The 24855-nt window shown below is 39.8% G+C and overlaps 1 protein-coding gene across 2 annotated transcripts in view; it reads right to left on the bottom strand.

The window, feature by feature from the left end:
• Window positions 1-24855, bottom strand: part of KCNQ5 (potassium voltage-gated channel subfamily Q member 5) — a 305096-nt gene that overhangs the window by 22640 nt on the left and 257601 nt on the right. Inside the window, exons 6-10 of one of the 2 annotated variants that reach the window (XM_072855287.1) lie at window positions 24030-24140; window positions 21993-22088; window positions 18867-18955; window positions 17080-17106; window positions 8266-8486 (exon numbers count right to left, since the gene is read on the bottom strand). In XM_072855287.1, the coding sequence (XP_072711388.1) occupies window positions 8266-8486; window positions 17080-17106; window positions 18867-18955; window positions 21993-22088; window positions 24030-24140 (544 nt within the window). Of the gene's footprint in view, window positions 1-8265; window positions 8487-17079; window positions 17107-18636; window positions 18732-18866; window positions 18956-21992; window positions 22089-24029; window positions 24141-24855 lie in introns of both variants that reach the window. The other variant, XM_072855286.1, reaches the window with a different exon arrangement.

The raw sequence follows: 24855 nt of genomic DNA, 5'->3' as shown, positions 1-24855 counted from the left end.
TTTCATTGTAATGCATGACTCAAGGTGAAAAATGGATGGTGGACTAATTTTCACAGGTGCTGAGTTACATCAGCCATAGTTTGTAACTATCATTCAAAATCCAGAGTTCAACTTGGGAATTGAAGTCCAAGCAATTTGTAACGCAGCTCCACAGCCTGCTTTCCATCCTGCTCAGCAGCCTCATCCGAGCGCAGAGCTGCTCTGGCTGCCCAGGGCAGCAGTGCAGGGCACCCCAACGTGGCACACTCATCTCCAAGCTCATTTTCTGTGTGAATGGTCAGAAAGAAAATGAGTGGAGAATTCAGTGCATCTAATTTCTGGGCAAGTAAAGTTATACATAAATTCAAAGCTTTCGGAGGACAGATTGTCCCATCACACAATGTGCATGCCCTATGGGAGGTGCGGGTGCATAGGTCTGCTGCAGCAGGGGTGCCCAGGCAGCTGCTTTAGTGTTAAATGGCTACTGAACTCAGGTGATCCCTCTTGTTCAAGAAGCAATGCTGGCAGCTTAATACTCTCATTACTCTGTTCTTTCAGCCCCTTTTGAAAGCAATGTAGAGCCTCTGTTATGCTACTGTAGGTAATGCCTAGGATGCCCACAAGATAGGTGTATTTCACTCAGCTTCACACTGCCTTGAAGTACCTTTCTTCACCCTGAGCATTTGCTGTGGGAAGTTAGGGATTTAGCCTATATTCCCTAAAAAAAGGAGATATTCTGTATGTATTTTATAGTATTTCCACAAATGTCATAATGCACGGAATGTTACACAATATCTCAGTTATGTTTTTCCCTCAAAAATTATTCTAAGTACAAACATCTGCATGGTTTATGTTCATACAACTCCTGCAATTTCCCTTTATCAAAATGTAATGTCTCAGCCTAGTGCCTTTGTTTAAATTTGTTTCATGAAATTTCTCACCTATTCACAAGCTCTCATTATTTTCCTGTTTGTTGAACCATGAATACAAATTCCCTTCACTACCTCTAGAAATGATTTGCTTTCAAATTTTCCTTTGCTTTAAACCATCAACAAGCTGACTCTTTTTCAGGAAAGAGTTCACATAAATTGTTTCACTGTGATTGCTTGCTAAGCTCCATAGGAAAAATCAACTGAAAAAAGCAACACTAATTGGGATGGAACTTAATCACATGCTTAATGATAAGAACACCCAAAGCTCCCCCAAAGAGGGAAAGGCAGCAGCCCCTGTTTACATGCTTTCCAGAGCAGAGGCCAGAAAAAGGAGGCCCAAGGGAGGGAATCGTGTATTTGTTTCCTTGATCCCTGAAAAAAAAAAGAAAAGGCTTTCTTCTAATCATGAAAGAAGGAAGGAGGCAGGACAAGTAAATTTCCATGATGTGCTCTTCATGTTAGAGCTTAATATTTGTCTAGAAAATGACAAAAAAATCCCTGGTAGTACACAACAGTATTTGAGTGGCAAAATTAAGAAAGAGGGAATAAGGATGACAACATTTGAGAACATTGTTTACGGGGAGCTTTTATGAAATGGTTGCCATTTCCATGCTGGAAAATAGTTTCTCAGGAAAGGAAGGAAACTGGTGCCTCCTGGAAAGAGGAGCACTTCTGCACCAGCTTGTAGGAGCTGCCTTTCCCTTCTGCACGACCTGAGCCTCTACCCTGCAGGCAGTACCTATGTGGAGTGCAGTAGTGCTGGATCCATAGCCTCGCCTTTCTCCCTGGCCTTTCTCCTGAAAAAGGCAAAGCTTTCCAGATGGGGAAGAGAAGAGGACATCAGAACTGGAATTTGGTAGCTGCAGTGCAGTATGAAGCAGAATATCATAAAGACTATCCCTAACAACATTTTACATGTGAAAGAATTTCTGAAAAAGCTCTGATTTGGCCAAAATGGAAGGTAGGATTGGTGGAAAGTTTTTTACATGTTCTGAGTATAATTATCTAGTCTCCTTTCTTTGTAAGTACAATTTTTTAAGGTCAGAAACCTAATTCATATCAGTTATCATATAATGCAGGCAAGTTCCAAAATCTAAAATTCTAGCATTCCCTGCTAACAACTCTCCATTATCTTTCGTCATTATTTAACTTCTCAAAAATTTTCTGCACTGGCAATATTTCATGGAACAGCTCCCACTACTTAATTAAAAAGGAGTCCTTTTCATTTTGAGTGATGATATGGAGAACCAGGAGACTTTCTAAAAAAAATTCATTATGTGCACAATAATTGTGCAGTTAAAATGGCTGATCTTATTATAAATAGTGGCACATTCGCAGCAAGTTTAGATGGCCATATGAGAAGAGTAAGAAAGAAAAGTGGTAGGTGACTCTAAAGGTATGATTTTAGTGTATTTTTAGATACACATCTCTCTCTTATTTTATATACACCGCTTACGAGAAGATAAAACTGTAAAAGAAATTGCAGATATATATGATAAGATCTAAAACTCTGGGCTAATGAGCTAAATGTCATGCCTAATTGACTGTCTCTCTGCAAGACCTTGTAGCACACACCAGTTGATACGATGCCTGATATTCCATAAGGCCTACAGAGGTCCTACACCCGGGGAGATTTCCAGGTCCTGTTGTTTGAAGGAGGTGGTAGCTGTGGGCAAAGGAAGAGAGGAGGACTGCAGCTTTAGATTCAGGTAGCCACAGGACAGTCCTGTATTTTAAAAAGCCATGAAGGATTTCCCCAACAATGTTTTATAAAAATGAAAACATTCCTCACATGTTTCAGATTTGGTGCAAGTGGGTTACATGGTGGTTGGGAAGTTTTATGAGCGTCCTCTCAAAATTACTTCTTAACTCATTTGTTTACTCTTCGCTGCACATGAGGTTATCTGAAATCCTTGCAAATCATACTTCTGTGGGGTGGTCTGCTGCTGTCCTTCACAGAACTGAGCTGGCTAATCAGTCACCCGTGAGCACTGAGTAAGCGCTCAGTCCAGCGAGCAACGGTGCACAGCACATTCCTCAAGACATATCAATAAAGAGAGAGACTAAATTATAGACTCATATGGACAGGACCTTAGTTGGAATAAACTAAAATAATGCCTCAAAACCAATAGCCTGTACTTATTTACACAAAATGAAAAAATGACTTGGAGTTTAGATCAGAATGCCAGATTATTTTTACAAGATCTTCCTAATTAATTAGAGTGACAACGGTAATAAATGAGAGATCTGTCACTGAGTTAAACAATCACAAGAAAATAAATCTCCTGTCTAGCACAAATTGATATATTGCTAATAAAATGTCATTTAGACACATCATATGGGATTTATACAAATTGAGCAGCTTTCTTTTGACATCGTGCAGCTTCATTTTGAATCAGCAAATTTAAGCTAACCGAGATGTAAAAGCAACCAAACTAAGGACCTTTGCCACATCATGTCAACCTCATACAAAGTCAAGATGTTTGTGCTACTGAAAGGAAAACCTGTCATTTTTGCAATACATAAATTACATGGTAGTAACGGAGGGCATGGGGGCTGAAATGCACAATTGCATTCTTTCCATGGTTATTATAATATACTCTACCCTGAGGATTTTGTGCAAGTACTCTGTAGGGAATGAAAGGCTAGAGGTCGTGTGAGTGTATAATGTTCAGGGATGGTGCAAGAAATCAAGTATTTCCTTGGAGAGTTCTTTTTAATTAATCAAATGAAATATGTTTGTAATATCTCCAGTGCTGAACACTTTTGATGTTTTATTCAAAAAGCCACACAATGTCTCTTGGTTACAGTACAAGCACAATAACTCATGCAGAGGCTTAGAAGCATGGGATGGTAGAAAACAAGTAAAATGGGGCATTTTTGTCCCTCACTGAGAACTGCATGCACAACATAATATCTGTTCATTACTTTAGCTGTGGAGCACAATTTAAGCAGCAAAGGTTCTCTTCCTCAGAAAAGAGGAAAGGAGAGATTTTGTGAGGCGAGTCACTGTGGCTGGACCTATGCTAACTACAACGAGGCATGGGCACATCGCCTTAAGCAATGGCGTGAGATCACCTGTACTATTTAATTGCTTGCACAGACTCTGGCATGGGTTTGGCCGCTGCCAGTGGGTATTCTCATGTGCTGGGGGCCGTTCCCCATGGGCAGCTTGGCTGTGGTTTCCCGGTTTTTGGTGCAGAGACACAAGCCATACTGCATGAGGAGGCCTTGGGGCCAGAAGTGGCTCCTGGCTTGCTTGGTGTACGGGTATGGCGGTGGCTGCATGCAGCTCCAAGGTCAGGCAGGACCTTCACCTGTGTGACATGGCATCCCTTTGGGAGAGGCTCTTGCATTACCCTATACAATTCTTGTAACCTTTTAAGTGTGTGCTTTGTAAAACTTCACTATTTACTGTCCTTGAATGGTGAAGATTTCCCTTTGATCTGCTTGGTCCTGATAATTCCCTTTTAAACTGATAACAGGGATTGGAAATACAGCATCCTGGTACCTTCATTAATTTGTGCAGGGTCTCCTCTTCAACAAGAGTTCTGGCAGTTGTTTCACCAGAGACTGGACACGTATTTTAAATCAGATTACATAAGTCTTGGTTTTTAATTTTGCTTCCCTGAGCTGTTGTTAAATGCTCCAGAGAGTGTCTGCAGCCACGCCACCAAAGCTCTCTCCAGCCATCAAAGCTCTCTCAGGTTCGGATTCCATTTGCAAATGCACATATGTAGCTGAAATAATTGCTGCCGTTGCCAGGCCCACTTTGGCAACAGCAATAAATGGTTTATAGGCATTTTCAGAGGACTGTTGCTACCCATAAATAAAGCCATTTGTGCAACAGTTTTGGTCATACTGTTCTAAGGCTGCTATGCCAAAATCCTTTTGGGAGATACCTGTGGCCAGCTTAAGTGTTTTGCTTACTGCCCAGAAACCTTCCTTCTGTGGTTTTAGTATGCAGCAAGGGAGCGTTAGTAAGCTTTTGTTACTGGGTAGCCTAAGAACAAGGCTACTACATTTTCAGTCTTGTTAGACTCTTAGCTGCCTCCATAAGCTCCTGTCTGGATTAGAAACCTCCCTTTACAGGCCAGCGTCTAATTGCTAATGTTTAGTTTTTCCAGCAGTCTCTTCCTGACCATTTTGGCCCAGATTCCAACCATGTCTTTTATGAGAACTCGGTCAGCCCTGCAAAGTTGCTATGTTGACTATCTGCCTTAGGTCATCCTTTTCCTAGGAAATCTACGCTAATAATTTCTCTTCCTTTCTGAACCCTCTACTTATATATTTACTTCTTTGCTTTATTTTTACACAGACTTCAGTGCACCTGACCTTCGCAATGAGGTAGTTCCTCCTCTGCCTGTGCTAATGGAAGAATATTTACAACCCCAAATGCCATAGGGTGAAGGAAAAATCAAGCAAATGTGAGTGTCTTTTCTTTTGGAAGGGGAATTTCATAGGAAGAGGTAATATTTTTTCATTAGATCACTGATACAAAATTTTGACACTGTACTGGGTACCCAGTACTATGTTGTCTCTGTCCAAAAGGTCTATTGCAAGTGTCATTTCTTCTCCCTCCAAACATGCTATGGAGATGTAAGAATCATCAGAAGGACCAGATTTTCAAGGGTATTGTTTTGTGCTCAAACTTTCATGTAGAAAGGGATGGCTTCTAGTTTGGCTGGAATATCAGCACACCAAAATAATTAATCCTTTGGCTGGAGAATGCCTCAAGAAGGAAACTGGAGGACCTGACAACGGAGAGATATTAATAAAATGCTGCAAATACTGAATTTTCATCCAGTGAAAAATGCAAGATATTCTAAACTAAATACATGATCTCCAGATCCTTTTCATTGAGCTGTCAAATTCAGAAAGCATATCAAACTATGAAATTGGTAACACACCAAAAAACCAAAGAAACCAAGGTTAGTAGCGCCTGACTTTTCCTGCAATGGACAGGGGAAGGTACCAGGGAGCTGTCTCTCAGCACACTGGACATCTCCCTGATGATTCCAGTTCTAGAACTAGCTGGACCAGGTCCCAGCGTGGAAACTTGGCATTTGCCTAAAAGCTGGTCACCATGGAAGCTGTTCCTCCTGCTGCAGATGAGAAATTGGTCATATCTGTTGGCCCCAGTTCATAAGGGTGGACTAGTAGCTGGAAACCGCTGACAAGGAAACAGGCTGTGCTTGCCCTGAGGAGCAGGAAGATCTTTAAGGGTTTACGCACAGGAATGAATGCTCTGTTGTTGTTATTATCTTTTATCTACAGAAATACCCAAGGTGCCGTTTATGCCACCTTTTCCATGAAAGGGAGACAATAAGAGGGAACATGATCTTCTCGTGCAGATCATTGCTAGTAACGACAATACCGGACAAAATAGAGGACACACTGAGGAAATGTTTCTGTGACAAATGGGCTGATGAAAAAGCGAACGGGTGCTTGAGCGAGGTGCAGGCTGTGGGGCTGGAGCAGAAGTGATCCACTGATACCCCGGGAGTGTGCTCATTTCCAGGCACAGTGCGAGTTATGGGGGTTTAACCTATAAAATCACTTCTGGCATGGTTTTGGCGAAATATTCTCACTATGTAAGCGATTATGTAGGGAGCCTAAATTTAGACAGGGTAGCTTCAACCCCTCCGGTACCTAGAGCATTTCTCCCTTCCCGTTGTGGAGCCAGTGGCCTTGTCCCAGCTCCACGTCAGCGTGAGACCCAGGCCAGCATCACACAGCCCCTGTGCCGCAGCTGCTGCGGGACATGAGCCAGGGCCCATGCCCCAGAATGCAGCGAGGAGCTGTGAGCAACCTGGATAGCAGCCTGGTGGCTGGTACACCCCAGCAGCTCACTGTAACGCAGCCAAATTCAGGATTTATGCATCTGAGAGGTCTCCGTGGGGGAGGGCTAGCCTGGAACGATGACCTTAGTAAACACTGTTGGTTTGTCTTGTCTGCCCTCCAGGAAATGTTTATTTACCCAGCCTTTTCCTGAAGAGATGTGTTGCGTAGGACATCCTCAGCTGAGGGATGGGGCATTTCAGTTCAATGGGTATTTTGCAACCTACATGTCTGTGATAATATGTGCTCTTAATAAGGAAGCAGACACCAAAATCGCACTTCGGCCTAATTAGTTTTACCACAATTGTTTGATGTGGTACGATTGCCATCGTAGAAAGAGTTTAAAGTTATATCTCTTTACTTGGATCAAATTATTTACGTTGTACCTTTCCCATAAAGTGAGGGTCACTGCCTCCTCTTGTGGCCGATCAGTTTGTTTCCCTTATTTTCTACCTGGGAGTCCCACAAGAAAGAACAAAACGTTCATAAGTTGGGAAAAATGTGAATGGAGAAACCCAAATCCAAACCACTGGGGCAGTGGTACCCCCAGAGCTGTGTGAGTGCACCTTCCAGTGCAGGACCCGTCCCTTGCAGGGGTTGGGCTCACCTGCTGCTCTTGGCTCCTGCCTGTTGGGAGCTGCTCTCACCAGCTTCAGTGCTCCCTGGTTAGGGGCAGTCACTGCCTCTGTTTTGGCAAGCTTCTGCGGATGAAGATCTTTACCTGAACACTGGCTAGTTTAATGCCAGAGAGGACCTTAGCTGGCGAATGGAGAGAGGAGAGGGGCAGCATCCATTCTCGTGGGGAGGCAGCCTGTGGGAAAGGCTATGTTCCTGTCTGCTGCGGGGTCAGCGAGCCATTTGCACCAAGATCTGCTTCTTCACATGCTAGGAATCCTTCCCACATCTAAAATACCCTTTAGAAAGCAATACATAGAAGCAATAACACTGGTTTTGTTTGCTAAAGGCACATGCCTTACCCAACCTGGTACAACCCTGTAAAACCTAAAGCACCCAGTAGTATATCTCTTGGTGGCAGGTGGCTGTACTCCCGGTGGAGGTAAGAGGGCATCTCCCAGCTCCTCAGCAAGCTCCTCTGCCTGCGGGGGCCAGTGCCCTACAAGCTGTGCTCTGGGCTGGCAAAGCCACAGGCAGAGCAGCGCTGGCCATGGTGCGTGGCCCACCAGCGAGAGGCAGCGGGTTTGGGCAGCAGCTGCACCCAGAGGTGGGAGAGGGGCTGCTGCAGCCAAACCGGAGGATGCATTTAGTCCACCTGCGATTTTCTGTAGTGACCCCCTTTTCCACCAGTTGCTCCCTACGCACCACTGACACAAGATTTCTTATTAAAAAAAAATCCCGTCGGCATGCTCTTTGAAGCAGGCTGTAGCTTTCTAGTATCTCTGCCCCGATATAACGATTCTTTCTGCTTTCCAAAAACGGGTCGCGTTCGCAGTGCGGGTGTGCAAGCAGGCTGGCAGCAGCACGCAATGGCAAACGAGGCATGAAAAACTCCTACCGTCGACCACGGGTTTGGGCTGTGAGCTCTTCAGCCGCAGCGAGGGCCTGAAGCGGGTTCGGTCGTTGAAGCTCCAGCTCTTCTGGACTTTGGTTGGGCTGCCCTCGGTGGCAATGTCGGCACTTGGTGACCGGCGATCTCCAACTGAAGACTGCCTGTTCTTTATACTTTGACCTCGTGGGCTGGCCATCCGGACCCGCTCCTTAAAACTTAGCTTTTGACTGTGAAGAAGAGAAATGTATTTTATTTCATGGTTCCTCCACTCTTTTTTTTTTCTACCATATGATATTAGGAAATAATTTCTAAAAATTCTCAGTAGTATGAATCTGTTTCTTACGCATTTTTATTTTCATTGAATATATTTCATTTGGGAATGAAATGGATTTGTTGTAATTGTTTTTTGACAGAGGCATTATCAATGGCAGTCTATTTTACAGTACAGAATAAACTTGTAAAGGAAATTCAAATTAACAAAGACAAACAGATTTCACGCAATTGTTACAGATTAATCTCTAAGTTTTTTTTTTATTCCTTGACTTTTAAATAGGTTTATTTTCATCTTAGTCAGCCCAGCTCAGTGCATTTCTGGCCATGTCTTCAGATAAACAAGAACAAAATGTATTCTATTATTACTGCATGCCATGTAGTGTTTTTTGTTTCTAAGCAGGCAAAAATACTGTTAGTATAGTCATGCTTTTTAAAAATGTGGCACTTCCAACATTTCATACGCTTTGTTAGTGATCACACATATCCAGAATTCCTTGTTACAGCACTTACTTGGACAAGACGAAACCAAAATGAACAAAACATCCAAGAAACAACGTGATGACCAATTAATGGAAATGTAATGATACGCTGTGTGCTCACTAAAGTCATTGCTGGAGATTAAGCTGGGAGCTGACTACCTGCAGGTGGTATTTGACAAGTGCTTTAGGAGAGGTAGAAGAGCACAGCCAAGCTCATTACTGTGACTGCTGGATCAATGGTGGCCCTGTGGTCTTATAGTTGGCCAATTGTAAGCTGATTTTTTTCCCTCCTGTGCTTATAACCCTCCCCTCCAGTCAGCTAAATGTGGGATATGTAGATTTTCTACTTCCCAGTGCTTCAATTACCTTTGTTCATGTTCAAACATGTCTGATGAACATCCTGTGGTCACCATGACTATCTGCCTATGCTTTTTCACTATTTAACATTTTTGCCTTTGTTTGTCTCTTCCTGTAGCAGAAGGCACAAAGGGGAAACAGAAAGGAAGTCTGATACCAAAGTTTGGAAACCTTTTTTTATCTACAAGGTTAAGTTCAATTGCCTGTACAAGGGAATGGTTGTCTTGGTCAGTGGTCCTGTTCTTGCAAGGGGAGAGATGATGGGAGCAATGCAGTAGCCGCTCATGGTATGATGTTACTGGGTCTCGCAGTCTTACTGCCCTGGCATAGGCTTTGGGGGTGCTTTTAAAACACCTATAGCAAAAACTGTCTACCTGCAAATTATAATTGTAATTGAAGTTAAGAGACTTTCTAGTACTCTTGAAGTCTTTTAATTTAACTTCAGCATGCCTATAAGATGTTTTCAACAGAAATGAATTCTGCAGCTAATTAACTAATACTAACATGGACTATGTGGTTCTTAACATGTTTAACCTACTGCACTCTGAAAATACAGTGTTAATCTGTAATTACATGAAATGGAACGTAGTTATAAACTTCTGCGGCTGTGAAAAGTTGAGATAATCAGATATCTTTGTCCATGCATAGCATAGCATAGCATAGCATAGCATTTCATTCTGAATACAAACATCACTGAGAGCAGAAAGGATGCAGCTTATAGCAGGCAAAGCACAGGCTGGGAAGCTTATAATGAGATAATTTTCAAGAATGCTAAAAAATGAGCACATCAATAGAAAGATTATTAGATAAATGTATTTCTATATGGCATGTTGAATCACTTGAAAGAATACCTTTGCTATAATTTCTGAATGTAATCGCCTTCTTCCCTTGCCCAAAGTAAGCAATTGTTGAAACAAACACATGATGGTGCTGGAAATAAATATTATCTATTTCCATTGCAAATTGTTACCCACACCTGCAGTACTGTGTGCTGTTGCATATGGAATACAAAAGACCCACAGAACCTACTATTTGAAAGAAAAGTGAGTTCTAAAATTTAATTTTCAATAAAAATTGCATTTCAAGAATGAATTACATTTCAGCTCAGGAATCTTTTGCATTGTACAACTTAATGAAAATATAAGGTGTAAAATATTTATTAACCACATTATTGCATTGTCATACTACACAGCATGAGCATCAGAATCAAAATGGACTTCTTATTATAGATATTATTCCTAGGCGTGCGTCCCCTGTGCTTTTTTAAACTCCTCCTATGGCTCAAATTGTATTTCCTATTGAAGCATGAAATCAAATTATATTTTTGTTGACAAATCTTAGAATAAAAAAGTTTCTGGACAGCTCTGTTCCTGTTGCACTAATTAAAATGAAAGGAAAATTGATAAAATAGCCATAAAAATGATCAGTATGGACCATATTTTTTATAACCCCATTAACTCCAAAACAAAAATTAAAACAAAAAAGCACACATGTTCTGTCAATTAATTTGTACTAATGAAAGCAATAGCTGCCTTTAAATGATTTGTACACGTGGCTATTTCATTTAAAAAAGCTGAATGGTACACAATGTCTACTTAACCTGAATATCTTTAGTTCTCCAAATCAAAGCAATGAGGCAATGGTGAAAGGAACAGTAGATACTTCATCTGTACTAGAAACATTTTTCAAAAGTGCAACACTGAGAATGAAAATACTAATTTAAAATGCAGATCTCATACTTTAAAAAAAAATAAATCTGCTTTGTAGCAATGGCAATGTAATGGCATGCCAAGGGTCCATGCGGAGGATGCTGCATTGTGAAGAGAAACGCAGCCCCTGAAGGAAGCGTGGCTTGGAAACTCTGTTTTGCATCTCGAGAGTTTCTCCAAAGACACTGGTTATAGCAGTTCTTTGCCTCTTGGATCCTTGTTCCTATTTTGAGACTGGTGGGAAATGTTCCTGAAGTCACTGGGCCTTACTCAGCGTAGGCATAAATCGTATGACTTGCAGCAGTGGGGAATTCATGCTTGGGAGAAGAAAGCTGCTGTCCTTGGGAGCACTCTGCCATGGGGCTTTTCTAGATATGATAAATAACAAATCATGAAGGAATAACTGAATCAGGAATTTTGGGGGCATCCTGACCAGGCTTTTTCCCCCAGTGAAAGTCCCTTTCCTTATAGGTTATATAGTTCCTGGCTCTTGATTCTCTGTTGCAATAGTGGTGGAGAAGGTATTAAAGAGACAGAGTGGAGATAATCTTATGCCCTTTCAAGCATCCTTGGGCATTCTGCACTTGAATCAGTGGCCACTGAAGCCTTTAGGGCCCTTTCCTCTGATTTAATGATGGTTGGATTGGCACTGTCCAGTGCCATGCCAAAAATCCTTCACTGCTTGCAGGACCTAGCCTGTTATATTTTTCTCTTTGCCCCTTTGTCCTCTCTTTTTACAAGATATCCAAAGGAAATCCCTTGAATTAATGTAAACCTGTTAATGGCCATTGGAAATGCACATATCCCACATATCACATAAGTACTCCTGAACCTTAAGTTGAATGTTGGTCCAAAAGACAAAAACCATGAGAAAGAATCAGGAGAATGAAATTGTACAAGTTCCTGAATCAGACCTAAAGACAAGGATCTGAGAGAACCACAGCTGTCTCCAGTCATCTCTGTATTCCTTTAGATGTGTGTCTGTCCATCATTTCTTGTACCTTACATGATTGATAGTTTATCCTAGTTGGTTTATATACATATTTGCTTCCTATTACAATCTTCCCTGGCAATGGTAATCTCTTTGGACCTATTCTTGCAGGTTGCTAGTTGTGAAATGTATTCATATTGACAACACTGAAGGTTTGAAGCATCTTTTAGTGGAGATTGATTACAACTGGCACCTGTGGGAAAAAAGCAAGTGACTTTTCTCTATTTGTTTGCCTTCTGGAAGGTCAGCTGTAAGATCTTAGTACTTATTCTTCCCATCAGTACGTGCATGAGCCGTTCACTTCCCTGGGATAGCAAAGGACTTTCTAGTTCTTATTTTTTAAACTCTGTCTTTTCCACCTTTGATTTATGAAGGAATAGGTGTTTAGAGACACTAGAGGTCACTGTAGCTTCACTGCAAGGGGAACGAACACTTCTCTGCTGGACCAAATGACTAGTCTTGAAAAGATTTTGTTTTAATTGATAAATGCCTACAAACCTTTGCTTTTCTCTCCCATACTCACAGCTCTGTCTGTCTTCCATGGACCATCTTACCATACTTTTTGGTTAACTGAGCATCTCTCTGCATCCCAGTCCCACTCCCCTATTTCCCTGCCTACTTCCTGCATTTCTGGTCAAGTTTATCTTCTGTCCTGCTTCAGCCTCAGACCTGCAGCACTATTGCTTGCTACTAGTCACAATTTACAATTTGTTTTTCACCTTTTCATACTGAGCCAGCTGGTGGAAGCGGGAATAGGAAGAAATTGAAATGAATCAGAAGTAACTGGAGGGCCTGAGGGTGAGGGAGAATGCTTTGGATCTCGAGCCAAGACAGAAGCTGAAACTGGCAAAAATTACCACCCATGACAAACAACAGCAAGCAAACTTGCGTGCCAATTTTCAGCAGTTAACTTCCAATAAATACAGATGTTGATTCTTACCAAGCCTACAGATGACTTTACTGAAATTAAGCCAAGTTGAGCAAATGCAAATGCAATGGATAGTACAGCGAGGCCTGAAGTTCAAACATTCAAGACTTCTCCACCAGTCTCATGCTAGGACCATGAACCAAGAAATGTAGTGTTATATCTCATACCTTCAATGAGTAATAACAAGAATTTCAGGGACATAATGTCTTAAAGTTCAACTGTCAAACAGAAAAAAAAAAATGAAGTTCAGGGGTTTTGTGTAGTTTTTCCTTTTTCAAAACAGTTTCCGGATGAAGAGAAACTTTTTTTAATCTCCATTTTCTATCATCAGTTTGTACTTCTATTGTCTTTTAAATTATTTTTTAAAAGTAAGAAAAAAAATGTAATAAGCTTTAGTTATGAATCAAGGGTTTCTTCCTGTAAGATCCATCCATCTAAGAATTACCATTTTTGGTAAGAGACACAATTTCCACAGAATTCAGCTGAAGCAGATGGTTGATTTCTCATGCATTCCTCTACCTTCCAGTACAGGGCACAGGCACAGCTTCCACAGGCTGTGTCCAAGGGGATTCTTCTCAACAACAATTGCATGTTTTGACTGTTGGTATTTCCTAGCATGTTTTAGATTAATATTCCCCACTAATTATTAGATGGAGAACTCAACTGCCATGGTTATAAAAATCCTCTTGGACTTGGGGAAATGTCTTTACTCAAATATTCAATCCCACTTTTAGATCTCTGCAGGGTAATGCATTCCAAAAGTTCAAGTCTCAGGCAGAGAAGGGGGACCAGGCTTTGGCAAACTGCGGCGTGCTGCACACTGCAATTGTCTGACCAGATGAGATCCAAAGAACTGGTATTATTGCCATTGTCTTAATGTCATTGCAGGCAACAAGCAACGAGGGGAATCACAAGCACTTAAAAAAAATCAAGAAACCTCCTTTGGAGAAGTAAGGAACTTCAAAGCGCTAAGGAGGGGAAGTAAATGAGTCATGCACCTGATGTTAGTTGGCATTCTCAAACGTCATGTGAATAGGCAGGATGCTGAATACCTATGTTTCCGAGGGGTGTACCTCCTGAAGAGCTTCTGTTTATTACTACAAAGCTTACTAGGAGTGAGGGGAGATAGAGGACCATGTTACTAAGCATTCCACTGCTAGGTAAGGGGTTAGGCTTTCCACCTCAAGTTAGATTCTGCATCACTGGCAATTTCTTTTTCATATGGTGCATGCAGAGAGTTTACATTAAATCTATTTTTAGAAACAGATATGATATAGGAGGTGGAGGGAATTCCAGAGCAGAATGTACTTGTTTCCCTCAGAGCAGGGATGAGTTTTTCCCCCAAGCTCCTATACTAGCAAAACTATTCCTTATTGCACCAGAGACAGTTGTCTGAATAGAGAATTCATATTCAGGCTCACTAGTTACAACACTAGATGGGTGACATTAATCCTTTGCAGACACCCAATGCATGTCCTACACACAGCTTAAGACTGCTTACACTCTCAGGATGTTGTAAGATTCATCAGTCTTGATCTAGTTTCCTGCACAGGAAGAATTTCAGCCACATTGTATAATTGAACAGAAATAAATACTATTTGCATTCAGTGTGTGCATTTGTAGATACGGAGAATTTAACATGCAGGCTTTTTAAATGACTTGCAGAACTCTAGAACTGATTTATAGAAATATCTCTTTTACAGCGTGGATACACCAGAGAGGTTGTCTACCATTACTTTTGATAAATGATTAATTAGAATACTTGTGTATAATATTTTGAGAAATAAAACATACATATTTTTCTTAAAATCAGTATGAAGTTAGAGCCTCATAAGCACAGCTCTCTCAACTCAAATGCACAGCAACATTTAGTTACCTAATGAAAGACTGTAGGTCTATACATGACAAAATGCAAGAATTCATTTCTGTAAATATAAAAGTCATTTTGGTAGGAAAGAAAATAATTAACTTTTACCTAAAGTAACAAAAGTTTTTCTCCACTGTTATTAGAATGGAGTATAGAGCAAAGAGCATATTCAGAAAGCAATCCAATGCACAACTTGTGCAAACACATCTTCATTTAAAGAGTGAAACAAGAAGCAGCTTACTTAGTTCACATAGCATCCCATGCAAGTCACTCAGCATTGCAGTAAGAAAGAAGTTAAATAGTCGGGGACAGTTATTTCGAAGTACGTTGCAGCAGTTTGCATTTATATTTTTACCATAAAAGACCACATACACCACATGTATTTTAAGTGATACAAACATACAGCAATATATCAGCATAAGAATGATAAACAGCCACCAACAAAACACACCTTTTTTAGAAGGCACTGAGTGGTCTGTAGGGTTTTTACTGTAGACCAGGATCTCAGGAGTTGACTAGACAATTTTTATACCTATGCTAATTTGCAGCAGTGCACATATTAGTTAAGAGTTTCAGAAGGGACAGACATCTTCCATTCAGTGAAAATAAAGGGAAAAAATCTGGCTAAATCATTGATTACTTTTAAAACCACAACAGTTACCACTAACATGGAGCATGTAATGTAATTTTGACAGCTGGGGTTTTTTCTTTTTGCATCTAGCTTCTACTTATTGTAAGTTAATTTGTCTCTTTAAGTGCTCGCAGGTACAAGTGGGAATAACCTCTCCCCTCTGCGCAAACCACTGTTTTGGAGGTATGTACTAATTTACTTCCAACTTCTGTCTCACCTTTAAAAAGGCTGAAGTCAATTTTAAACGTTGCTATTGAAGGACTAGGAAATATGGCTGGTGAGTGCAAAAAGTTGTGATCAGGCTGTAATAATTTAATGAGATCATTACGTCGCTAGCAAGCCTATGGAGGTAATGTATATGAAAAGTCTCAGAACTGACAGAGCTCGAGGGCCATCTCAGAGCAAATCCAGTCCCCTCGAGTTACTGTGACACTAACAGCAGTTACGTGCACATCGGGGAAAAGGATGGAGCCAGGCACCAGAGGAGCAATCTGGAAAGTGGAACGGGACATGGGTCATTGATATGAAGACTTTCCACCCCTGACTGAGTAACCCAGAAGAGTTTGTGAACCACAGTACAACTTGAGGGTGGATGTATTTCAGGGATTGATGTGTCACCGACACTTTAGGTTTTTCATTGTTTTCTGTTCGGAGGTGAACTCCACTATTCTCTGATCGTGCTGATACCGCAGTGCCGGCTGCCGAACGTGTGCTGACTCCCATCCCTAAGGAGTTTTGGAGGCAATGTAATTTCTCTTGTAGCCACTGAGTCCTTTCCTGTCCCTAAGGATTCGAGCTATAAGTACAGCAAAGAGCAGCATTTCCACTTACTGCCTTAGGCCTGTGCATCTCCAGGGCTTTATTTATCCTGGGAGGACAGCCCTGACAGCGGTGGGGCTTATTTAAGGAGAGATGCCAGGCTGCCTCCTCCGCCCCAACAGGGCCATGTGAGAGTGCAAACCACGCAGCCGGGAGGTGAGCCACTGTGGTGATGCTTTCCCCCCACCCGCCATGTCCTAAAACGCTCTTTAGGAGGGGTCGGCAGGAAAAGGTTGGGAAAACATGGAGACGTGGCACTGAGGAAGCTTTGAGCATACTCCTGCAGGGCAGCACAGACCCTTGCTGAGGTGACAGCCAGCCAGCACCGGCGGGGGGGTCCTCCCTCTGAGATGGAGGGCTGGCGGGCTGGTTCACAAAGCCAAATTCAACTACATGCCTGTGGCTTCCACTGTGATTCCTGGAAACCCTGAGCATCGATTTTATGGCAGAAGCTGGGGGCCGCATCCTTGCCCAGGAGCTGGGTCTGGGGAGGCTGCTCTGCTCGCTACTCTGCCACCGTTTGAACTGAGCTCACCCTCAAAGTTAAAAAGTAAAAAATTGCCTAGTTTTTCCATACAAAAACTGGGACAAAGAAGTAAATTTCAGCAGCATTAGTCTATCGATATGAGTTTAAAAAAATGCAATTTGTGATTATTATCAGTTAACAGTTACAGTTCATTGAACCTACTGTACAGAACCTGAAATATCTAAAAGCCATTAAGAAGCAGCGATTTCACAGATAAAAGAAATAAAAGAAACTACAAACCTGCTAGAAGCTTCCCCTTGTTCTTTTCTTCAGGTCAGGGAGTGGGAGGGAAAAACATACTTGTTATGCAGATAGTAATCACATTACTTAGTTACAGATGATGTTAGATATATGATAAACGTAAATGGATATGTTAATTAGCATACCATACACGTTACATTGCAACCACAAAAACATTCAAGCAAGACTCGTAACTACAATGCTTCTGAAAAAGAAACTTTTCAGATGTTTTAACACATGCATAACATGCTTAGTACATACCACTGCAGACTGAGTTGGCAAAGCAGTTAGGCAAAATGCATTGCTGACACATATATAACAGAAAGCTGTAGGCTCTTATTAGATAAAGTTATCTCTGGTAAATAAAAAGGTTTAATTTTAGGATAGTACAGCAATACACTTATTTAAAATAACAAATAGATGCACTTTTGAGGGACAGTGATATTTTAGAATATTTTAGGTGGGATACAGCTTCATTATTTATGTAATTTTATATCCATCCATTTATACGAATGTTGCCTTCGACCTGTTTGTATATGTCAAAAATCAATATTCCATGTAACTTTTAATCTAAAAGCTCCTTTTAGTTTTTGGAGCATTTTGGAATTACAGTTATGGTAATGGATTACTTATGGCTCTGTTCTTGTCAGCTCTTTGAAATTCAAAGATCAGCTTTGGGTACCCAGCCAAACCTCTTTTTGGCTGAGCTTTTTGGCACACGATTACCTTTTTACTGTCATGTGGATGTTCATCACCCAGCTTTGAGAGAAACCACTAATTCTCTTGCACTGTCTGCAATAACAACAGTTAGGATGCTTATCAGAGCTTTCCCATAAGGCTCTTAGCGCTATCCTTTTTGATCTTTATCGCATATCCTTTACTTCCTGATTTGTGCCCCATATTGAATCAGTCAACTTACTACCTTCTGGTAAATCTTTTGCTGAATTATTGAAGAGTCTTGGGCTGCCAGTGCTCTGTGAATTCTCACTCAAACCAGGACATCAAATATTTCCTGTCTGCCAAACTGTGACATCAGGTCTTTTTAGTTGTCTTCCACTAACTGTGTGTATAACTGAGGGTGTAATTTGCCCTACAGAAATACTGAATATACCAGAAGTTATGATGAAAAGGAGCAAATTCCCCAGTGCATTCACCTGCAGAATACCACAAGGTCCTCTTCCCTCACAAAGGTAGATCTGTAGCTATAGCCTTATATAGAGGCACAGGCATAAAAATACCATTAAATCAAGGAACAAGCTCTGCATTAAAGTTAATATTTTCCTCCTTAGAGATAATTTGGAAATGGGTGAAACATTAACCTTGATATATGAGTAGGGTTTGGGGAAAATGTTTCTAATGCCTGTGCTCAGATAAATGGCAACGATTTGTATTTATCCCACTGTCCTAGGCTCCTAGATAATATTGATATGATTTGTTAGTTGAAATTTTTAATGAGAGGACTTAGGAAGACAAAACAAGACGAAACAGACAAATAGTAATTCTCTATAAGCTTGAACAGACATTGAGAACAGCACCAGCTGCCATATTTGTACCTACTTTGTAGGGCTGCAGGTATGCAAGGCCTTCAAATGAGGCTTCCAGGTAGCAATGGAAACCGATTTCTCATCAGCCGCATAACTACGCCATACACACTACGTGCAGGATATATGGTAAAAAAGAAAAAACAAGGCAAGAGGGAGCAGGGGATGAAACAAAAAATTGAAAAGCAGATTAGTAACCAATACAAGTCATGGCTTTCTTTTATCATTCATAGCACTGATACATGCCTGAGGGGAGGAAGAATACTTTCATAATATCGCCAGGTGGCTGTCAGGTTTGTTCGGCTGGCGTCGGTAGAATAAAACCGCCAAGAAGCCTGGTATGGGGAAACAATAGAAAAGCACAAAGGAACCAAGAACATGAAGTGACAATGCCACCACACTGGTTACGAAGAGAGGGGATTTTGCTCAGATTGGGATGTGCTCTATTAGGTTGATTAAGGAAATACCAGTAAAAATCTACCAAAACTTTTGTGAATCACAGTACACTTTACATGGTGAGGTAAGAGTTACTGGCTTCGTGGAAGCACCAGAAGATATTCAACATATAAAGGTGCTCAAAAAAGCATCACAGTGATTTATTTGTGACAAGTCCATAGGGGACACCCCTACAAACTTGCAGTCTGAGGTAAAGAAAGTGTCATAATACATTTTGTAAATGATAATGAAAACCAGACAAAAAGCATTTAGAAGAAAAGTGAAGTATTCTCTGTGGTTTGAAACACTGCTAAATGTTTAAAAACACAAAATAAATCATTTCAAAGGTGAGTGACCAAAGCATAGCATTGAAAATGTATTCACCGTTTGGATTTATAACTGCATGTAGATAGCAAGACAGATCCTCAGTTCTACAAAGTGGAACAGCTTCCCTGATGTCAGCATAACTATATTAATTTGTACTAGCTGAGTATCTGCGCTTCCTGTATATTGTCAACCATTAAATGTCATCCAGGTATTCCTGTATGGAGTCTAATACCCTATGTTTTCCTACTGCATATCTCCCAGAAATATACCTAGTCTTCATCTACAGATGGAGAACCTGTCACTTACTTTGTAAATTGTTCCACTGGTTGATCATTCTCATTGTCAAAAAAATATGCATTATTTTTGATTTGAAACTCTTTGGTTTTGGCTTGTAGCCAGAGATATTTGTTATGTTTCTGTCTGCTTCCAGGTTCCAGTCCTTCCTCTCTGGACTTTTATGTTCAAATAATATTCACACTGAATATTTCTTATAAGCTAAACATATTGAGAAAAGTATGTCCCTATGAAACATTCCAGTTTTCTATAGTGATACCTTAGCTGTCTTTAAGTCAGCTAAAGGCTCTATCAGACAGTATATCTATGGCAACAGAGGAGTTAGCACAGACTAATTCTACAGAGTAACTGATTAGAAAATAGACATTATCCTGATAAACTAGAGTACATGGAGTTCTATGGTAGTTCATTATCGATATCCTCATCAGACAATTTAAAAAAGCCCAGGCACTGTTACAGTAGACAATGACATGAAGTTCAGACACATCCTGCATTTATGAATAAGAACTTTTTTCCAGCCCTGGACTGATTTTTTCAAAGTTTTCATTGCTTTCTCCAATTTTCCAGTCTCATTTACAAACTGTAGATGCTGAGTTGATGTGCAGCATGTTAGTACCAGCACCACCATATACAGTGATAATATCAGCCTTCTCCTACTTGTTACCCTTCTGGTTCTGCACCTAAGGTCTGTAATAAACCAGCTGGAGTAACATATTGGGAACTTGTATGAAGCTCTTGGCCCTTCATCCTCACTCTTTCTCCTCTGTGTTTCTCATCCTTGGTCGCATCCTCTCCAGAGTCACTACTATTAGGATATCGTCCTTTTGTAATAGTCTGAATCATTGTTTCTAGATCAAGTTTTGTATTTGGTATATTAAGCTATTTGGATAAAGTCACCCACATAATCCTCGGGTTCATTCCCATGTGCCTGCCCTCATCTTTACTATTCTGCCAGGCCTTGTGCCATTGGCAAATATCTCCATCAGCAACTTTATATTAGTTTCCAGATCACTGGAAATGCTGAACATGAAAATGAACATGTAAATGCTGGACAACCTTCATCATTGGGATCCCACCACAAATGTCTTCCTTTCACAATGTTTTTGCCCATTGAGAGTTACTTTCTGAAATCAGTCAGCTAGCTACTCTTAATCTATTTAGCATGCTGTCTTACTAGTATTTTAGTTGGACTGTCATACAATAATAAGAAGAGCTACATCCAAAACCTAAATCTATTGTGTGTTTCCTCTGGCAGCCACACTTGGAAGAAGTAGATTAGAATATATGTGTTAGAAAATATCCCAGACGCTCATTAGATACAATAGATACAAATAGATACAAAAGGAGTGGATTTATATTTATTAATTATTCTAATAAATATTACAGCTCAAGTATTTAGTATTCAATAATCATTGAACAGTAGTAATGGAAAACATTTATTAACTTTAAGAATGCTTCAAAGACAGCCTGGCATCTGTCCTGAACTTATCATGGAACTCTAGTATATTCATGCTCAGCTTCTTTATTTGGATTTATTATTTCAGAATTAAAAAAACAGTGTGACACACATAAAACACTTGGGATCCCAAGAAAATAAACTAGGGTGCTAGAACATTATTTCCCCCCTTTTTTTTTCAGTGTATCAAGTAGAGTAAAGCTTGGTGCAAAATCATTCTTTAGAGGATTTTCTCATTTTTAACTGGGACTGTAAGTTAAGGGAAAAAAACATGCAAAAGAGCTGTTTAACAAATATAATGTCACTTTTGCTTAAAAAAAATCTTTCTAGATCATGGATCTGCACCATCATGTCAATATTGGATTTGAAACCACTTCAGACAATTTCAGACATTCTGGAGTTGCTAGCACCTACATTTCCAGCTTTTAAATTGACTAATAGTGAAAGCAATTCTCTGGGCAGGACACTTTTCATTTTCACCAAGTATATCACTCCTTGGAGCACTTTAAACCCTGTAGTAGATGAAAAGTGGCTTAATATAGGCAAGAGTGCTGTGCTGTCAGTTGGGTTGTCTAGGGATCAGTTCTATTTTTCCAAGTAATTCGATAACTGTACGCATGCAATTGACATCCTTGACTTGGTTTCTTCAGCATGGCTAGAAGAACTGAAAAACTACGCATAGAAATGCTATATACACAGTTATGGCAACACACAGCAATCACTGAACAAACTTATTTCATGAAACTAACCAATCTGTTAAACATTATTTCCACAAAACTTTCCAAATTGAAACAATAAAACTTGCTCCAATGTGTACTTTAAATGACCTACTGTTATCTTTTCACTGATTTCATATTTACCTGAATTAGACTGGCAGCTGGATTCCTTCTTTTCTCAAAGTGTTTTTGACGATGCTGCTCCTGCACTTTTAACGCAAATCCTGAGCCAAGGATGCCCTGCAATACAATATGCCATTTATCATTATGTAGGTACTTTTTTCAACAAATATACACAATCAACTACAAAGGTTTTGTGAAGATGTTACGCCATATGATTGCTTCTGATAACACATTTATGACAGTATATGACACTATAAGGCTTAACAACAGTGTCCACTCGTGGTGAGGCAGGAGACTCCTTACTTAAGAGGTAACATCTGTGGTGCTACCAATGACCACTCATCCCAACCATTGCTTGTATTTGTGCTATACTATGTTCCTGCAACTCTAAGGGCCACGGATATATATCTATATATAAAACATCAGGCAGGAACATTCAGAGGAATTTAAGCCAGGAATGATGAAATGACCAGCTGCCAGATATGCCAGATATATATGGACTTCAAAGTTCATATCTGCAGTGCTTATTGTAACTTTTGATTTTAGAAAAGTTAGAAAATGCCTTGCTTAAGAGATTAAGACCATTTCTTCTCACTCTTTCCCATCTAAATAATCCCCATTGTTCATTCTATAGGCTATGAAAAAAGCTGACAATGAAACGTCTCCCCTTTTGGCTTTTTTACCTTCGAATAAGTAAGGCAAATTTGAGTCCTGCTGACCAGACCCAAAGACTGAAAATGTTTCCCTCCTTGGCTTGCAAGGAGTGTAATATTTCTGCTGGACATGTCTGCATTATAAGGAAGAATATTTCCACTTGATTCTTAGTCAGGATAAAATAATATTAGAAATGTGCAAGATTCCCACATATATCTTGTTTTACAGACAGATTCAACACAAAAGTGTTTGTGAGGAAAATGAGTATCTGTACATAGATACAACATGAGGAACAAAAGTTCTGGCATCTCTAATATGTAAGGTTATTCATCTTTAACATGTTCATTGTAGTCCTGCTAACACTAACTTTCTTGTTAGTGGTGACTAGGTAACAAAGAGAATTAATTACAGTAGCTGCTATTAAATGTCAAAGATTCACAAACAGGTAACGTATTATAATTATAATGCATTATAATATGCCAGAAATACTGAAATACTCCCTGTACTTAGAATAAGAAATAAAAGCAGTACACTAGATGATTCAATGCTGTTGGCAAATACTAACTTTTAATCTTGGTTTGCCTATATGGTTGAAAACAAATCTATTATTATAACATACATCTTTTATAGTGATATATAGATAATGAATCTGAGTATTATAATATTGGTTTTCTGTATATGTTGCACAGAATGCAATACAACAATATACAAATGCCACTTCTGATTTAATGCTTATTCAATACTAATTTAAAAAAGAAATGAAATTCACTTACAAAAATGAAGTTTTTTATGAAGCTACACTATACTTCGGTCATTAGATGATTCCAATTTCCATTAAAAACTCTTGAACATTGATAAAAGCAACATAAATAAACTGTCATGTTTATTTACAATCATTCCCAAAAAATGATAGTTGCATTTTTACATTCAATGACATTAACTTTTGGTTGATTTAATGCCTTCTACTACTCTCTGTTGGTAGCCTGAACATGGTCATACAAGACAACCTATTAGAAATATCTCACTTTTTTTTTCAATAGGATCTAATTCAGAAAAACATATCAGCTGATTTTTGTCAAAAACCTGAAAGAAAAGCAGTAATATATGAGCCACAATTCATAACAAAAGAAAGGAATTTCAACCTTACACAATAGTATGCTACCTAATTTAGGATTATTTCCCAGTTCCATCCTTGCCAAAGAAACTCCCCAAAACTCAAGCAATGACAGCAACACCAAACCTTTCATTTGGATTTTGGATAGCAGTTCGCCAGTGTTGTCACAGAGCAAAAAGCCTTAACAGTTGTTCTTTATGTAGAGAGCTTCCTTCACCTTTTTGTATCATAACAAATTGGAGCTATGGAAGTTTCTATTACCTCTTTCCAAATTTTATAAGCATACTCACAGCAGGTAGTGCAAAGAAAGAAATGCCAAGTAGAGCAAATCCTGCAGAAAGCAACCTTCCAAGCCAAGTAAGAGGAGTTTTGTCTCCATAGCCAATGGTTGTCAATGTGATCTAAAAAGAAATGAATGAACATCGTGGTTTACCAGAAGTCACTGAGAGATTAGTTGCAGATTATTTACACGGCATGAAACAGCATTTCCACTAAATAATTCAAGACACATGAAATATAAATAGTTGTTTCTAAAACAAAAACATAAATAAATTAATATGAATACATTTTTCTATGAAAGCTTAATACTGTTTATGACTGAATGAAACTGAGATTAATAAATGTGAGAAAAATACCTAAATAAGCAATAAATAAGTTTTAAAAATAATAAAACAGAAGGTCTGGGATCTCAAAGTTGAGGCAAATGGTGGGAAATTATGTGAATCAGGCAGAAAAAAGTGTTCTTTTCCATGGATGTAAAGGTGTTTCACCTGTTTTCATTAGAGAAATATAACTGTATCTATTTGCATGACTACACAAATATAAATTACACAGGGATCATATTGAAAAAATATAGTAGCCCTAAAAGGAAGCTGAAGTTCACACATGAGATAAAGTCAAAGGAACAGCAAGAAGCAGCTGCATTTTCTACAAGCCACAATGTGAAGTGGATCATCTTCTGAAACACAAAAAACACTAATCAAAAGCTGGAAGGAACTTTAAGAAGTTCCTGGTCCTTTCCCCTTCCTTATGACAGGCCCAGATATACCTACATCACTCCTGACATGAAGCTCCAAAGACTACTACACAGCAGCAGATGCAGAGGTACCTCAGGCT

The sequence above is a fragment of the Ciconia boyciana genome, chromosome 3 (genome assembly GCF_034638445.1).
Source record: "Ciconia boyciana chromosome 3, ASM3463844v1, whole genome shotgun sequence".
Classification (NCBI taxonomy): domain Eukaryota; kingdom Metazoa; phylum Chordata; class Aves; order Ciconiiformes; family Ciconiidae; genus Ciconia; species Ciconia boyciana.
This window is presented reverse-complemented; position numbering and strand designations above follow the sequence as displayed.